This window comes from Nicotiana attenuata, chromosome 5 (assembly GCF_001879085.1).
Source record: "Nicotiana attenuata strain UT chromosome 5, NIATTr2, whole genome shotgun sequence".
In the NCBI taxonomy this organism is placed as follows: domain Eukaryota; kingdom Viridiplantae; phylum Streptophyta; class Magnoliopsida; order Solanales; family Solanaceae; genus Nicotiana; species Nicotiana attenuata.
The window spans coordinates 25,528,761-25,545,757 of record NC_031993.1 but is presented as its reverse complement, the minus strand read 5'-3'; the positions used below and the strand labels follow the sequence as shown (position 1 = coordinate 25,545,757).

The 16,997-nt window shown below is 38.5% G+C and overlaps 1 protein-coding gene across 1 annotated transcript; it reads right to left on the bottom strand.

Moving 5' to 3' along the window:
* Window positions 1,700-6,578, bottom strand: LOC109225535 (chromo domain protein LHP1-like). Its single transcript, XM_019390239.1, has 6 exons — window positions 6,134-6,578; window positions 5,957-5,982; window positions 5,594-5,680; window positions 4,751-5,476; window positions 2,585-2,645; window positions 1,700-2,101 (listed from the first exon to the last, which is right to left on the bottom strand). Exons 1-6 carry the CDS (start codon window positions 6,500-6,502, stop codon window positions 2,054-2,056), a joined length of 1,317 nt encoding a protein of 438 aa, XP_019245784.1. The 5' UTR covers window positions 6,503-6,578; the 3' UTR covers window positions 1,700-2,053.

Genomic DNA, 16,997 nt, shown 5'->3' with positions numbered 1-16,997 from the left:
ATCAAAGCTCTCAAAGTTGTTAGTCCTTTACCGGCTGTCCGTAACTTAGTATCGAGCTCGACCTCGAGGCCCCGTATAACCAGGCTCGAGGCCCCGATTCTCAGCCACTGGTTTGCTTAAACATACCGTTTTTGACTTCTTATCTTATTTTCTTGTCTCACACTTAGCATCTATTACCTAACAAGTAGCATAAAAACAGATCACGTATTTTTAGAACCACAAAACCAAATCTAACTGTAATTACCATTTTAAGGTAAACAATCCAATTTTGTAACATCGTAGGTTTAGAAGCAGTATATTTTAGTTTGAAAATGAGATATCAATTTTTTTTTAATTACCACAGGCCGATGCCCTTGCCTAAAATTTGCAGAATACATATTTGGACTCAAACATCCTAGAGCATCTTTGCCTTTTTGTTTGCAGAATAATTGTAAAAATCCAGAAGAAAATAAAGTAAACAAGCTACTTTTGAGCATAAAATTTTCTTTATATGTTACTATTGTAAACTAGTCTTTTTACAAGTCACAATCCAAATTTTTCTCTCTTTGCCTAAAGACTGCTCTACGCTCTGTGCATTCCATATTTAACACACGTGATATTTATATCATCATATTAAAAAAGAAGAAAAAATAAAAAGTAAATGCATCCCATCAGACTGTACAAAACGAAGAAGAGGATAACTAGGAGCATAGTCCCTAACCCAAACAAACCTTCTCCATCATATGAAACAGAACCAGTAGTGCTTTCCTAATAGGTAGCAGATGATATATTTTGTATAGGAATGAATATTGACAGCAAGTATATAATAAGTGTCAAGGAGATAGGAAATAACAATGTTAGAAGAAGAATGGTGGGACCTCCACCTATGCCAGAAATTGTTGGCCAAAAAATGAACAGACTAAGAAACCCAACAATTATTGAAGGAACCATTGGTGATGGCCCTTTGTTGCCCATTTTTTGCTTAATAATAACACTTAGCCTGTTATATCAATTGACTAGAAAAAATATGCAATTTTCTGACATCAAAATAGGAGAATATAAAGTAGACCTGTTAGCTGCAATAATCATGGTCACATCACACTTGTGCTTTCCTTTGGAGGTTAATGTCTAAGCATGTTCCAAATAATTATTCTTCAAAGAATATGTTAAACACTTGTTGGATCAACTAATTGTTTGCTAGCTTTCTTATATAACTCTAAACAAGAAATTCTGATAATGACATCAAGAATGACTTTATTCATGACAATTGAAACCAACTAATTGTAAAAATAGCACGGACCAGCCAGTTTTCGGACTAGTCATTCAAAAATAGCCAGCGTTTGCAGAGTCATTGAAAAATAATCACTATTTTGTTGCAACACGGAAAGTTCCAGCATAATATACTGGAGATCGGTGAACCTGCATATGAATTTCCAACATATTTTGCTGGAACTTCAATACGCGAAAAGTTCCAGCATAATATACTGGAGATTGGAGCACCTATGTATAAACTTCCAGCATATTATGCTGGACTGGTATATTATAGTGGAATTCCAGTATACTATGCTGGAGTATTTTCCGGATTTTGAACAGTGTTTTAGTTCAGATTATCTTTACATGAAAAGTGACAAAATTTCGACTACATTTGAAACGCCCTTAACCTTAAGAAACATATCCCCAAAAAACCTTTAAGGGGCACCAACATAACAATTTTACAATGTGAGAAACAATTGTGCAACATGCACTCCAGAATCTAAATGTATAGCTATCAAATGGAACTCACATTGGTTTTAAACACCTATAAGGTCAGAAGAATATCATCATTTGCACCTCATCATCTCATGTATCGGGTTGATACATCGAGATAGAATTTTGAAGCATTTTCTTTTGCGAAATCAGTTAAACCTAACACAAGCTTCCCATAATATATATTTTGGCATGCTATATATGAACCTTCCTAATAAATGTAATAGGTTAATACCCTACAGCTTGTTACAACAACATTTTATACATAACACAGGGGAACAGATGAAGCTAATTGACCTATAACTATCTTTCCTTCGCTGCAGCCAACTCATTGCGGGGGATGATATCGCAAATGCTGCTCATAGTAGTTTATCAACTGCCAAAGAAAAAACATTTCCAGTAAGTGTCATCAAAGTAAAGCTGAAGGAATTCATTACGTTAACTTCCCTCTAGACTCTCAAAATAAAATAAACTCAGAAAATACTTTCTGAAACTAGAGGTAGAAGTAGATTTATACATTTATCAAATAGCAATCATAATAACAAAATAGAACGATGTAATGTTTCTTTTTAACTTATTACAATATGTTGAGGTATTTTATCTGAAGTGATAATCCAAAATTATTAGTGAGACTTTAATCAGAAAAATAAGATCTGAGGAAAAGATAAACTTTATATCAAAGTAACTAATTAATATTTCCAGGCACAATCAATATCTTACGAAACAAATGTAGTACTTTTGAACCATTACAAAATAAGTTATGCGGAACTGAGAAATTTCTGTTAATAATACATGAAAATATAAGATCAGTGCATTTTTGGTGATGAAAGAACCAATAAGAGAGAAGAGAAACAGCTACCAGAAGTGGATTATTCATCTTCAGAAACTTGTTATCCACCATCACTTCCTTACCGTCAGACCTGCAGACAACCATTTAGAAATGCTAATGTGAACTAAAAACTAATGAAAGAATCAGCATAGTATCATCAAACTGAACAGTTAGGGAGTACTGATTTATCTAGCAAGATGTGTACAAAAATGGGTAATCCAAGAATTGAACTTGAAACTGTCAAGTTCATGCTCCCTCCATTAAGAATGGAAGGAGAAGGGTGTAATCACACTGGTTACATAACATCTTACATGCATACATCATACTGCTGTTACAGAGCAAACAGGAGACACAACTTCCCCACACACACACAAAAAAAAAAAAAAAAAAAAAAGAAGAAGAAGAAGAAGAAAGAAGAAGGTGCCCCTTGAAGTATTACAATTCAGTTCAGATGTAGAGGTAACAACAGAATGATTCTGAAAATTGATTTGAAAATTTGAGAACTGTTAGCTTATCCTGACGATACCAAAGAGTTTCTTCCTTACATCAATTTTCGCAGACAGGTGAGCAAAACACAGCACAAAGCAAAAGAGAATATCGCTTTTATAAAAGGAGCCAGAAGTCAGATTGGATTTGGTTTTTTATATGAAAAAGGGTCTAGTTAGATCCAGGTTTAACTCTCAAGAATGGACCTTCAAGATCAATGGGAAAGTGAATAAAGTACTGCTTTTCCACTGATATTCCCATATGATAATAGTTCATCTGAAGTTCTTGGGAGCAGCAACAGTTAAGACAACGATCCTTTATCACCACCAATTTTTCTATATGTCATGGAGGTCCTTATCAAAATGAGAATACACAAACAAATTCTGGAAAGGAAAATCAATCCTCATGAACTAGGTTTGATGTGTGGTGCAGAGTGGCTTATCTTTCTACTAAATAGTTGAATTTACCTTCAGGACGAAAGTTTAGTGGATTTTCCTACCAAATGATTGATTTGCCTTTAGAGTAGAAGTTTAAACACATTAAAATATGGCAATTAACGATCTAGAAAATTGGCAGGAGAACAAGAGGGACGACGATGCAATATCTGTAAAAAGGAGAAAACACTCCCTCAGTAAGTGAAGTATTCCACTTATTTGCTTGTTCCCCACACAATTAGTAAAAATTGATATGGAACGAGCTTACAAGATACATCGGATTTACCATAGGGAATGACAATCATGTTCAAGTTTAATTGGTAGTTTTGTGTGGATATTAAGCTCTGAAAGATCAGTCGTCTTGTTTATTTAGGATCACAATGTATCAGGATGCATTTCCAATTTCATATGAAGAGACGGAAACAAAGTACCTGGAGATAACTTTCAGGAGACCTATCCGAGACCGAGAATGTGATGACGTTGATTTTGGAAAGCATTTACAAGTATAACAAGTTCGTAAAAGCAGACGAAGTATTATAAACAGGTCATCAACAAAATATTTGGCGATGTCATACAACGACCTTCTAAGAGGTGCTGGTGAGTCAAGAATCATGTTGAGCTCTATATGAAAGACAAATGCTCCTAAGAAAGTGACTTTCTTTCTTTATGTGGTGCACAACTCCAAGCACTATAGTCACTGAGTAAATTTTGAGTAGTAGTAGGAGATAGATAATAGTTAGTTGGTGTTCTTTTTAAGGTAAATGATGATGATGTGGACCATTGACTACTTCCAACTCCCCACAGAAATTTGGTCCCTAATGTCTTTTATATTTGATAAGGCATGGAAGCTACATAGAGCCATGGAAGATACACTAGAGAGTTGGATTAAGAAAATAGGACTTCAGGAAGGAGTTGCAGAAGGGTGCTCCTCTTTGCATTTTTTGGCTGATTTTGAGGAAAATAGTAATAGAATCTTTTAATGGGGTTGATATGTCCCCATGCAGAGTAAGGCTCCTTCTGCTTCCAATGTGTTTGTGTAAATGGATATCTCATATTGTATATATAGCTGGCAGAATATTTTTTGAGGCTTGATGTGATCCCACATTTATAGTGACAGTGTATTGGTTTGATATCAATGAAATGATATTGAGTCCAATGAAATAAATGAAATGTTAAGATATTACACATTCTTAGTATCATAGAAACCCAATGACACACGTGACGAAAGTCAGCTGGCAAACATAGAAAATAGGGATGTAAGTTTTAAGTCACCAACCTCTTGGCAAGAAAGGTTATTGAGACGTCCTGCATATCATTGGATAAAGATGTTGAATAGCTCATAGGCTTGACTATATGTGTAATTGTATATGCATCTTTGGAATCATCAGACTTGTTTTTAAGAACAAAGCCACTACCCACAACTTCAAGATTGTGACTTCCTTCCTGCACAGATGTAGCCAACGGACCACCTACTGCAGCATCTTGGATACTATCCATCACAACTGCGGTAGACTGTTTAAACCTCCGAACAGAACCAGATTTCCTCTTTTTAGCTCCAGTGCAGCGATCAGATTGAAGAGACTCTGCACCATTGACCTTTGCAAATCCATTTGAGAGACCATTAGCAGATCTATCCACAGAGTTTTCATTGGTTGACATTGCTCCTTTTAATTCACTCAACTTCAAATTCAACTCATTTTGCTCTCTTGTTTCCTCTAGAGAGAAGCCCAACTCCAAACCATTGTCATTCATCACTTTGTCCTCTTTGCTGTTCAATTCACTACCATTACTGTCCATATGACTTGTAGCCTTCAAACCATTCAGAGGAGGTGAGGGTGTAGGATTCTCAATTATCCTAACCTTCACTGCTGGCACATTATATGTAGCATCTGCAGGGGAACGCTGCTGCTGCTGCTGCTGCTGCTTTTTCTTGGGCTGAGTGTGCATCACCCCAGATTTTCGCTTACGCTTGCGTGTGGATCGTTGTTTCCCTGACTGCAAGCTTCAAAGTGAAAAGGCAAACAGATCAAGAAAGGTGCCACAGGTTAACAAGTCAGCTAGCCCTTATACACAAGATCACTATAAGGGACAAAAAAAAAGGATTATAAATAGAACTAACCTCTCTTCAAATGATTCAATAACATCAGAACAGGACATCAGATTCTTCACAGGTTCCCATGTATTTGCCGTCTCTGGCCAGCCTCGCCTGTACAACAACACCCATCACATCTATCACCTACACAACCTTTTTTCTTTTTTCACATAGTTTACAGGAAGCAGAAAAAACCCAACTGGACAGCGACTACGATGAAGCCACTGAAATTCTGGAAATACTAACTCGTGCACTATGGTTCGAATAACAGCCACTTAGCCACTGGGCTGTCCCGAGGAACTCTCTCCTAGAAACTTCAAAAAATGGGAACTTGGAGCCAAAAACTACAACAAAATCTAAAATTTTCAGTAATTATATAGAAACACTTACCATTTAATCAAATATTGAACTTGACCCTTTAGTTTCCACAGCATTTCCAAGATTCCCATATCCATAAAAAATCACAGAAATTAATGCCCAAAAATAAGGATAAAAATATCAAAAGATCAATAAAACTACTTCACATAATCAATGCAACCAATAAAACAGTTCAAAACAGAAAAAAACCTTTCGTATTCTTTTTCTCCTAACAGCTTCAATTTCATAAAACCCTTCAGCAAGTTTTGGTTTTTCATTATCAGCTTCACCATCATACCCATCTCCTTCCATTTCAAACTCCTCTTCATAAGTTTTTTCTTCATTCTCTTCTTCTTCTTCTCCGGTCTCCGGCGAAGCCACCAGCTCCTCCTCGCCGTCGCCGGCGGCATCTTCTGGAACTTCATCTCTCTCTTGCTGATGCTGCTGAGCTTCTTCTCCTTGAGGTTCCGACATACCGTCCGACGGCAACTCACGGTTACCGTTGCTGGGTTCCGACGGGGGTTTTAGGGAGTCTGTAGCTGCCGGAATGCCGGAGTTTTTCTTTTTCCCTCCTTTCATTCTCTCTCTCTCTAAAAGGCTTTTCCTTTTCTTTTTATTTTATTGATTTATTTTGATTGATGTGAAATGTTCTTTTCCTAAATACTTGTCTTGAGAATGAAAGGTTTATACTCTCTTTTTTTGAAAAAAAGATTTTTTTTTTCCTTCCATTTCACTGATAATCAACCTTTTTGTATCGAATTCTCATTTTTCTTTAATTATTAATTACTGTATTATTTATTAAGGAATAAATGATAACTTTATTCCCATTGTATTTTGCCTTTGTTTTCTTTATTTTTAACTTTTTTACTTATTTTTTTTCTTAAATAATCATCAACGGAAATATACTTTCTAAATTATGTTATGATGGTCATATGGACACTAATATTGCTATACATATCTTGTGGACATCTTTAAAACTTTCCTTAATACATTAGATGGTAATCCTATTATGCAAAACCAGCATTTATTAAGTTGTTTGAACTTGAATCTTATTTTTAATTACATTAATTTTGTATTTGTCAATGTTATAAGATCTGATATTTAATGCTAAACCAATTTATTATGTAGTTCAAATTCATCCTCTTTATCTACCGGATTTTTTCTTATATTTCATGTCTGCATTAAAAGTTAACGATGTGCAATAAAGGAAGTAATATTTCTTTTGAAGATTTGTACTCATAAATATCAACTACTAAAAATTTGGATATTAAAGTTCTATAGCAAAGTTAACGAAAGCCGATACTCTAACATTTGAGCTTTTTTCTCTCAAAAATTAAAAAACAAAGACAAAATTACAACAACTTTTTAGAGTATTACAATTTCTTACATTAAAATCATCTAATAGTTAAACAGCTAATACAATTTTTATTGTATACATTACTCTAAGTTTTAAGGATTTCATCCAATTAACATCAGCATCTGTTAAAATTTAGTTAATGATCTTAAAGTGGTTTTAACTAAGAAATTTGGACCAAGACATTATTTTTCAAATCCAAATTGGATTAGAAGCGTTTTTCCAAGAAAATAACAGTGACTTTTTTAGTAGACCTAGGTTTTAAAGGTAGCAAGTATACTTGGTCTTACAAGAGGTACAAAAATAGGCCTTGTCTAATCATAGAAAGAATTGACAGGTGCCTTGCTAACAACCAATGGATAAATGAGTACCCAAAAACTAACATTACTCACCTTCCCAGGACCCATTCTGACCACTGTCCCATGCTTGTCAAACTAAGCAATAACAGTCATACTCCTCTCAATAAACCCTTTAGGTTTGAATTAATGTGGTGCAGCCACCCTCTGTTTCAAAACTTAATTAGGGATTCCTTCAAGCCTGATTCTACTCTAATCCCTTCCACCATCTTGTTCAAGGATAATGCTCTCAAGTGGAATAAGCATACCTTTGGAAACATCTTCCACAAAAAAAAAAAAAAGGCTGCTAGCAAGGATAGCAGGGATCTAAAAATCCCCTCTTTATCCCATTAGCACCTCTATGCAAGTTCTTGAAAGCAACCTCATTGAAAAACTTAGCTCTATCTTGAAGAATGAGTAGGACTTTTGGAAAATGAAGGCTAGAATTCAATGGCTCTCAGATGGAGATGCCAACACAAAATTCTTCCACACCTCCACTCTAAATAGAAGAAGGAGAAATAAAATCCTTTGAAGAAGGAGAAATAAAATCCTTTCCCTCAAAGATGACTCTGGACAGTGGATATTTGAGCCTGGGGAAATCAAGCAAGCAATCTCAAAGTTCTTCCAAGAACTTTATACATCATCCATCCCCCAGTCCCAGAATAGCTTGTCCTCCACTCAAATCCAGGGTCATTGCCTCTCCCAGATTCAGCAAACAACAATTGAGATAGCTTTAAGGGATAGTGAAACTAAAAGTGCCATATTCTCCTTCAAGCCTTTCAAAACTCCTAGACTTGATGGCCTTCACCCCTTCTTCTATCAAAAATACTGGGACATATCTAATTCTGCAAGACATGTTTCTCCACATCAACTATGAATCTAGTCATGAATGAAACCCTCATGTGCCTCATTCCAAAGTGCCCCCAAGCCACAATGATCAAAAACTTCAGGCCCATAGGCTTATGTAATACTGTTTATAAGACAGTAACAAAAATCATTGTCAACATAATCAAGCCTTACCTCCCTTACATCATTGGGCCTAGTCAGGCTAGCTTCCTCTCCAATAGAAAAGCTTCAGACAATGCCATCAAAGTCCAAGAATACATCTCTCACTTTAGGAAAATGGGAGGAAAATCCTATAACATGATCCTAAAGATTGACCTGCAGAAGGCTTTTGACAGACTAGATTGGTCTTTCATTAAGCAAAACCTCAATGTTTTCAAATTTCCAAACACAATCATCAAGCTCATCATGTCATGTGTCAGCTCCTCCACCATCTCTGTAATTATCAATGGAGAGCAAACTAATCCCTTCATACCCACTAGGGGCATCAGAGAGGGTGATCCCCTATTCCCTTACCTGTTTATCATGTGTATGGAAAGACTTTCAAGACACATTGACAATAATGTCCTTCAGGGTGAGTGGCACCCCATCAGCATTAGCAGAAGTGGCCCTAAGATATCACACCTATTCTTTGCCGATGATCTAACTCTTTTTATAACAGCTAACCAAGCAAGTTGTAACACAATCATGAATACTCTCAATTCTTTCAACTTAGCATCTGGGCAAAAGATCAACCTTACTAAGTCTAAAGTCTGTTTCAGTGCAAACTGCCAACCTCACCAAATGGAGCTCATCTCAAACACCCTTTACATAAAAGCTTCAACAAACTTTGGAAAATACCTGGGTTCCCAATCTTTCACAAAAGACCCATTCATAATGATTTCCAATTCATTATTGACAATCTCCACTCTAAAATGGCTGGGTGGAAAACAAACATGTTTAACATGACTGAGAGAACCACATTGGCAAAAGCATCTCTGAACTCAATCCCAAATCATGTAATGCAATACATTAAACTACCAGCAAAAACAACCAAAGAGGTTGATAAAGTTCAGAGGAATTTTATCTGGGGCACTATGCCACCAAAAGAAAGATGCATATGGTCTCATGGGATACAGTCACTACGCCTATGGATAAGGGGGGCTGAGAATCCAGAAAGCTGAATTGAAAAACAAGGCCCTCCACTCTGGTCTTGCCTGGAGGCTATACCAAAATCCATCAACCCTATGGGCAAAAACTCTGATTGCAAAATACTGCAATTGGAGGATCCCACCAAAAAAAGCCAAGTCTCACACCTGGCAATGCATTTTAAAAGGGTGGGAAACTTGCATGAAAGCAAAAAGATGAGTAGTGCATTAATTCAGGAAACAAAGTTAGTTTTTTCAATGATCCTTGGATAAACAACCTCCCAGCTATAAGGTCCCTTATAGAAGGTCCACTGACAAGAGATGACATGACCAAAACGGTTGCCTCTGCTCATCATAATGGAACTTGGGATCTCTCTACACTATCTCTCACCATCCCCCAAAACATCCAAAATTCAATCTATAACACCTTCATTCCATCCAACCCAGTTGAGGAAGATAGAATGATCTGGGGAGCCACTTCAAATGGAATCTATTCCACAAAATCTGCCTACTCACTCTTGGATTCTTGCCAACACCAAGGACAGGAAATCATGTCCCACAATTTTTTGTGGATCTGGAAGCTGAAAGTTCCCAAAAAGATTCAGTCCTTTTTCTGGTTACTATTCCATGACAGGGCCCCACTGGAGCTTATCTCCACCATGTTGGGATACAAGCAGACCCCATGTGTCACCTGTGCAGTCAGGCGAATGAGACATCAGTACACATTTTCTTTGAATGCACCAACTCCAAAATCTTCTGGCAAGATATCATCTCACAAAGTACCAAAACAACCAATGCTCTTATACCACATTTCACTACTAGGGGTTGGCCAACCATATGGGCATCACTTAAGAAAGAGCATTATAACAGCATCATTACTTGGGAATAACTTCTCCCTTTCTGCTTCTGGCAAATATGGCTCACTAGGAACAATAATATCTTCAATAATAAAAAAGAAAGGGCAGATTCAAAATGTGCTATAGCTAAGGCCACTCTTACGACTTGGATTTCCTACCCTCGGGAGTCGTGATGGCGCCTAATCGTGAAAGCTAGGCAAGCCAAATTTAATTACTTTTCATTAACAACATAATCCCTTTTTAACAATTATTGGCAATAATAATAAAAGCAACGAGATTAAATAATAAGCGGAAGTCTTAACATTATATAAAACTGAATAGAAATGCGGAAAGTTCAACAAAATCCTCTATCTAAGACTGGTGTCACTGTACTCACGAACTGCTAAGAATACTAAATACAAACGTCTGAAAGTAAACATAAACTGTTTGTCTCGAATACAATGAGATAACAGACTAAAAGAGAGGATAAGGGAGACACCGGGCCTGCGGACGCCTGCAAGGCTACCTCGGGTCTCGCTGGACTGAAGGCCTACTCCCACACTAATACTGCTACTGCTGCTGCCCGAAACCTGGATCTGTGCAAAATAGCACAGAGTGTAGTATCAGCACAACCGACCCCATGTGCTGGTAAGTGTCTAGCGTAACCCCGGCGAAGTAGTGACGAGGCTAGACCAGACTACCACATAAACCTGTGCAGTTTCATATATATACAGCGGAATCGAAATACAAAACAGATAAACAATATGGGAGGGGAAGCATGCTGTGGGGAGTATAAAAATTTCCAAATAAGAGTCATCCAGTAACAAAGGAAAACAACACAACTCAAAAGTATGCAATGAAACAGAAATCAATAGGTGCACGGCATCACCCTTCGTGCTTTTACTCTCATTCCTCACATATATCAATAGAATCGGCACGGAATGGTACATCGTGTGGCACGGCATCACCCTTCGTGCTTTAACACTCTTTTCGCATAATAAGCGAACATTGCACGGCATTACCCTTCGTGATTTACACTCTTTCCTTACCATACTCAAACAATGCACGGCATCACCCTTTGTGCTTTAACACTCTTCCTCACCCAAACAACAATCACAAACAAGGGCAAGGGAATAAATAAACAATATTGGAAATCTCGGCAAGGGTACAACATCAATAATCTCAACGTCCCGGCAAGGGAAAGATCATCAATAATCAACCACGTCCCGGCAAGGGAACAAATCATTAACTCTTTACCTTTCGTTCACTTTCATCTCATAGTTCACAATATCACTCGAGCCAATGCTCCAAAGATTTACTTGTCTCATATACCTTCACAATTGTATTTCAACTCGAGCTAACGCTCCACGAAGTTCAAAGGTCACAATTTCTTTCACAAGATCTTTACAACACATAGAAGCCATCAATTAAGCATGAAAGATATAACAAAATCCCAACTATTCGCAATTAAGGACTCACGGTCATGCTAGACACCAATGTATAGATACTCGTCACCATGCCTATACATCGTACTCGACACTTAGCAATTATCAAATAAGACTCAACTCCTATTCCCTCAAGCTAGGGTTAAACCAAACACTTACCTCGATGCTTTGAACTCAACTCAAGCCTCAACTATAGCTTTACCCCGTGATTTCACCTCCAATCCGCTCGAATCTAGCCACAAATTACTTAATTACTTTAATAGACACTAAATGAATCAATTTGAATGCATAAAAATGAATTTCCCAAATTTTTCCCAAAAATTCCAAAATTGCCCCCAGGCCCACGTGGTCAAAATCCGAAGTTCAAACCAAAACCCGATTACCCATTCCCCCACTAACTCAAATATGTAATTTGTTTTGAAATCGGACCTCAAATTGAGGTCCAAATCCCCAATTTTTAGAAAATCTAGGTTCTACCCAAAACCCCCAATTTCACCCATGAAAATCATTGATTTTAAGGGGAAAACATGTTAAATGATTGAAAGAAATGAGTAAAAATCAACTTACAATTGATTTGGAAGAAGGGTTGTTCTTGAAAAATCGCCCAAAGGAGTTGTGTTTTGAAAATGGGGTGAAAAGTGTCTTAAAATCGACTAAGTATAAAAAAATGCAGGTTGCAGATGTCGCAATTGCGAACCCCGGCCAATTTATGGGAATCGCGAACTCTGCTTCGCATTTGCGAAGCCAAGCCTTACAGGAGACCTTCGCATTTGCGAACTTGGTCTCGCATTTGCGAACCACTGATTTCGCATTTGCGATGAATAACTTCGCATTTGCGATCCTAGGCAGACCTGGGCTGGTTTCGCATTTGCGAACCAGCCTTCGCATTTGCAATTTCGCATTTGTGAACCAGGCTTCGTAAATGCGAAGCCTAAATGCGAAACCAGCCTTCGCATTTGCGATTTCGCATTTGCGAACTAGGCTTCGTAAATGCGAAGCCTGCAGGCCTGTTCACACTAGATTTTTCAAAGTTTAAAAATGCACTCCGACGCCTATCCAAAACTCACCCGAGCCCTCGGGGCTCCAAAACAAATATGCGCACAACCTCAAAAACATCCTACGGACTTATCCATGCGATCAAATTGCCAAAATAACATCATAAACAATGAATCAAACCTCAAAATCACTAGTTTTTCTTCAAACTTCATAAACTTTCAAATTTAGAGTTTTAAGTCCGAAACACGTCAAACGACGTCCGATTTCAACCAAACTTCACATAAAGCGCTTAAACCATATATAAGACTTGTACCGGGTGCCGGAACCAAAATACGGGCCCGATACCACAGTCTTTTAATCAAATTTCATTTCCAATTCCCTTAATTATTTTCAAAAAATAATTTTACACAAAAATTCATTTCTCGGAAGGAAATCTTTTTGTCTTTTTATTTCGACTTTAATCCCTCAATAAACCCGTCGAATGATATCCATCGTCAGGAAAAATCGAAAATTTTAAAAATTTTATGGTTTTTTTCCAGTCTCTAACTACTACAACTAACAAAAGCAAAACTAACACTACTATACATACAACATACAAATATCCCCCACTCCATACTTTAAATGGTGGCATGTCCCTATGACACACAAAGAAAAATGCAAAGCAAAGAAAACTCCCCTGATCAAGTTAGTCCATATTGGAGACGGTGACGGGGTCCAGACGACAAGCCCGTTGAAGCGCATGCAGCCATGCCATGATCTTCTTCTCAGATTTGTCATTCTGTGTAGCAAGGGCGTCCACTCGAGCTCCCAAATCAATGATGGAAGTACCCATCCTCACCATCTCTTACTCTAAAGCACTCATTCTCGTATCCCATCCATCGCTTGAAGGTTCCCCAACACCCTGCTCATGCAATGGTGAAGTAGCGACATCCTCACCGTACACCTCATTGACATCGCTGGCAGCATAAGATTCTTCACTATTTGCCTCAGTAGACCCAGCAGGTTCCTTCCCAATTATAACTTTATCAGTCCGCAACTTCTGTTCGCGCTTGACTTTTCCATCCGTGGCCCTATTTTCCGGCACCCGTGCCTCATGGAATAACCGAGTGAGTAATGAGGGGAAGAAGAACCCATACTTCTACACTGGACAACAAATGGTCATCTCGTCTTGAATGACCTAAGCTATATCAAAATTCTGGCCATTGATAAAGCACCAAATAAAAATAACCCGGGGACCGTTCACCTCAGTGGTGTTGCCTGAAGGTAGCAGACGGTTATTAACGATGTATAGCCCGCACTTCCCCTCAAAGGTAAGCGAATCTGAGTGAAATTTGTGCCCCTCTTTTATCCATACTACCTCCTTGTCAGGTATACAAATGGTTTCAAAGAACATGCGCCACATGTATGGTTTTCTGCTGTACATGGAGTAGTAGTCACCTGTATCAGGGTCTTCCACATACTCCGACAAATGATACGCCTTTCGGATGGCCTCCTTAGAGAATTCCACTCTCTTTTTTTGGACTGTGCAGACATGGTCTTCATGTACCAGGCAATTTGCATAAAATTCCCGAACGAACATTAAGTTTGCCTCGTCGGGTTCTTCAAAGAATACTCCCAAGCGTCGCCTGACCATATTATTATACACTCTGGGACAGTCATTCTGGAGGGACCCAATATCAATTCCCCTTTCCGGTATGGGTTTTCTGCTTTCCTTGCTATTTAATCATTCTTAGGCTCCCTAGGAGACAAACTTGTTCTGATCATATGGGCGAGCGGATGCCGAAGCTTACAATCGGGACTTGCCCGATTGACCACTTGTGGAGGCACTTGCAATTTTTCTTTTCTTGGAGGGCGCCATAGTACTTGTAACAAACCGCCAACTATCAGCTAATGAATCACATGGCGAACCAAAAGAGTCTACTCAGACCTCACCCTCACACTTGGCCACAAAATTACACCCTCAATCTCATTGTGGCATTTACACAAACACTTAGCATGCACAACAAGTCCTAACCTCCCACAAAGCAATTTTAGCCCTAATTAGACTAAGGATACACCAATGTAACTCCTAGAAACTATACGGTCAACCTCCATGGTGAAACTCGAGTTCCACCTCACAAGTAAAGGAGCATAAAAAGAAAGAAAACAAAAACAAAAATCTGCTACAAACACATACAAAAAAACAAAACGAAATAAAGATACTACAATAAGTAAAAGCACCTCACATACCTGAGGGGTCGAAGAGAGATCGTGAGGATGGGTGAAGGAGAAGAGTAGGGGTGTTTTGGTGTTGTTTTTACGGAGAGGAGATGAGAGAGAGGGGGTGAGTTAGGGTTCATTTAGTGTAGGGGAGAGAAAAAGGTAAAATTTAGAATTGGTGGTTTTGAGGGGGGTCAAAAATTAAAAGGAAAAGGAACACTTACCTGTGCGCGGTCTGGTCACTTCGTGTGCGGCCGCGCAAGTGAGGAAGTACACTGGTGAATGTGAACGGTCAGATGCACGGTCACCCCTTCAGGTGCGCAGCCACAGAGGTGAAACTGCGGTCCGCACATTTTGGAGTGCGACCACAGAATTGAAGTGCGGTCTGCATATTTTTTAGTACGACCGCACATGAAAAAGTGCCAACTCTCTGATGATAGAGATTGGCCTGATCCGCGGCAGCACACACTTTTCTACGGCCGCGATGGAATTTTTGCGGTTCGCACAATTCCTTGTGCGACCGCGCATTTCAAAATTCAATCAGGCAGAGTCCTTTAGGTTTTTGATTTATGCACAAATTGGACATGGTGATAGCAATTAACATGATAATAAAACTACCCACTACCTAAAAAGCAAGTAGGAGTTAACCGAACACAACTTAAACCCACATGGATATGAAATTGACAAATGATCTAAAATAACTAACAAATTATAAACTAAACTAAGAAAACTGAAGAATCCTAGAAATTATTTGAACATCCCAGTGATGAAGTAGTGCTAAGTAATGATCACATATGCGTAATTAGGTGGTAGATGATTGAATCAGATATGTGCAAAATTTTAGCCCTTTTTGATTGCTCAGAGAATGTAAAGTTTGAACAGGAGCCTAAGGGTTACTATTTATACTAAGCGAGTCTGGCTAAGGAATCAAGAGACGAGTGCGGCCGCAGAATTCCTTCTGCAGTCTGCACTCTGTTACCTGGAGTTCCAATTCCCTTTATTGATCTGCGGCCTGCAGATTAGTTGTGCGGCCGCAAAATTTGGTGCGGACCGAAGATTTTCCTATGCGGCTTCACTTTAGCTATTTCTCTGACAAATAAACTTCAGAGAGTGTGGATTTTTCCATCTCAAGTTGTGCGGTCCACCCAAGATTTGTGTGGCCGCATTTGCCTTCTGCTGTTGCATCCAAAATTGTGCGGTCCGCACAATATATGTGCGGTCCGCACTTTTTCCATACTTAGCTAATTTTCTGAGCACAGTTCCTGTAAAGTACACACATTCCTTCAAAACACTTCAAGACCAGTTAGCACAAAATAAGACCTATCTAAAGAAAAAGAAACATGGGTTGCCTCCCAAGAAGCGCTTGATTTAACGTCGCGGCACGACGCAAGTTACCATCACTTGAAATGAATTACCGCACAACGTGGCCATCACCAACTTTTCCCAGATAATGCGTCACCCCGTTACCATTGACTCTAAACAACTCATTATTTTTATTCTTCAAGTTCAATGCACCAAATGGTGTCACACCCACGACCTCAAACGCGCCACTCCATTTGGACTTTAAATTTTCGGAAAACATCTGTAACCGAGAATTGAACAACAACACAAGATCGCCCTCTTTAAACTCTTTGTTCAAAATGTACTTGTCATGAAGATATTTCATCTTCTATTTGTATAAGGATGAACTTGTGTGTGTATGGTACCAGAACTCATCCAACTCATTCAATTGTGCCACCCTTAAGTTGTCGACGACGTCCCACTCAAGATTCAACTTATTTAAAGCCCACATGGCTTTTTGCTCAAGTTCCACCAGAAGATGACAAGCTTTTCCGAACACCAACCAGTAAGGAGACATTTCGATAGGTGTTTTGTAAGCCGCACTATAATCCCATAATACAACATCAAGTTTCTTGGACCAATCCGTCCGGTTAGCATT

Bases quoted from the DNA above. Each gene is read 5' to 3' on its own strand.
- LOC109225535 (XM_019390239.1), bottom strand. From the start codon at position 6,502: ATGAAAGGAGGGAAAAAGAAAAACTCCGGCATTCCGGCAGCTACAGAC. The intron at 5,983-6,133 runs GTTTTTTTCTGT...TGGAAACTAAAG, and splicing joins GGAGAAAAAGAATACGAAAG to GGTCAAGTTCAATATTTGAT. The intron at 2,102-2,584 runs GTAGCTGTTTCT...TTTCTTTGGCAG, and splicing joins AGATGAATAATCCACTTCTG to TTGATAAACTACTATGAGCA.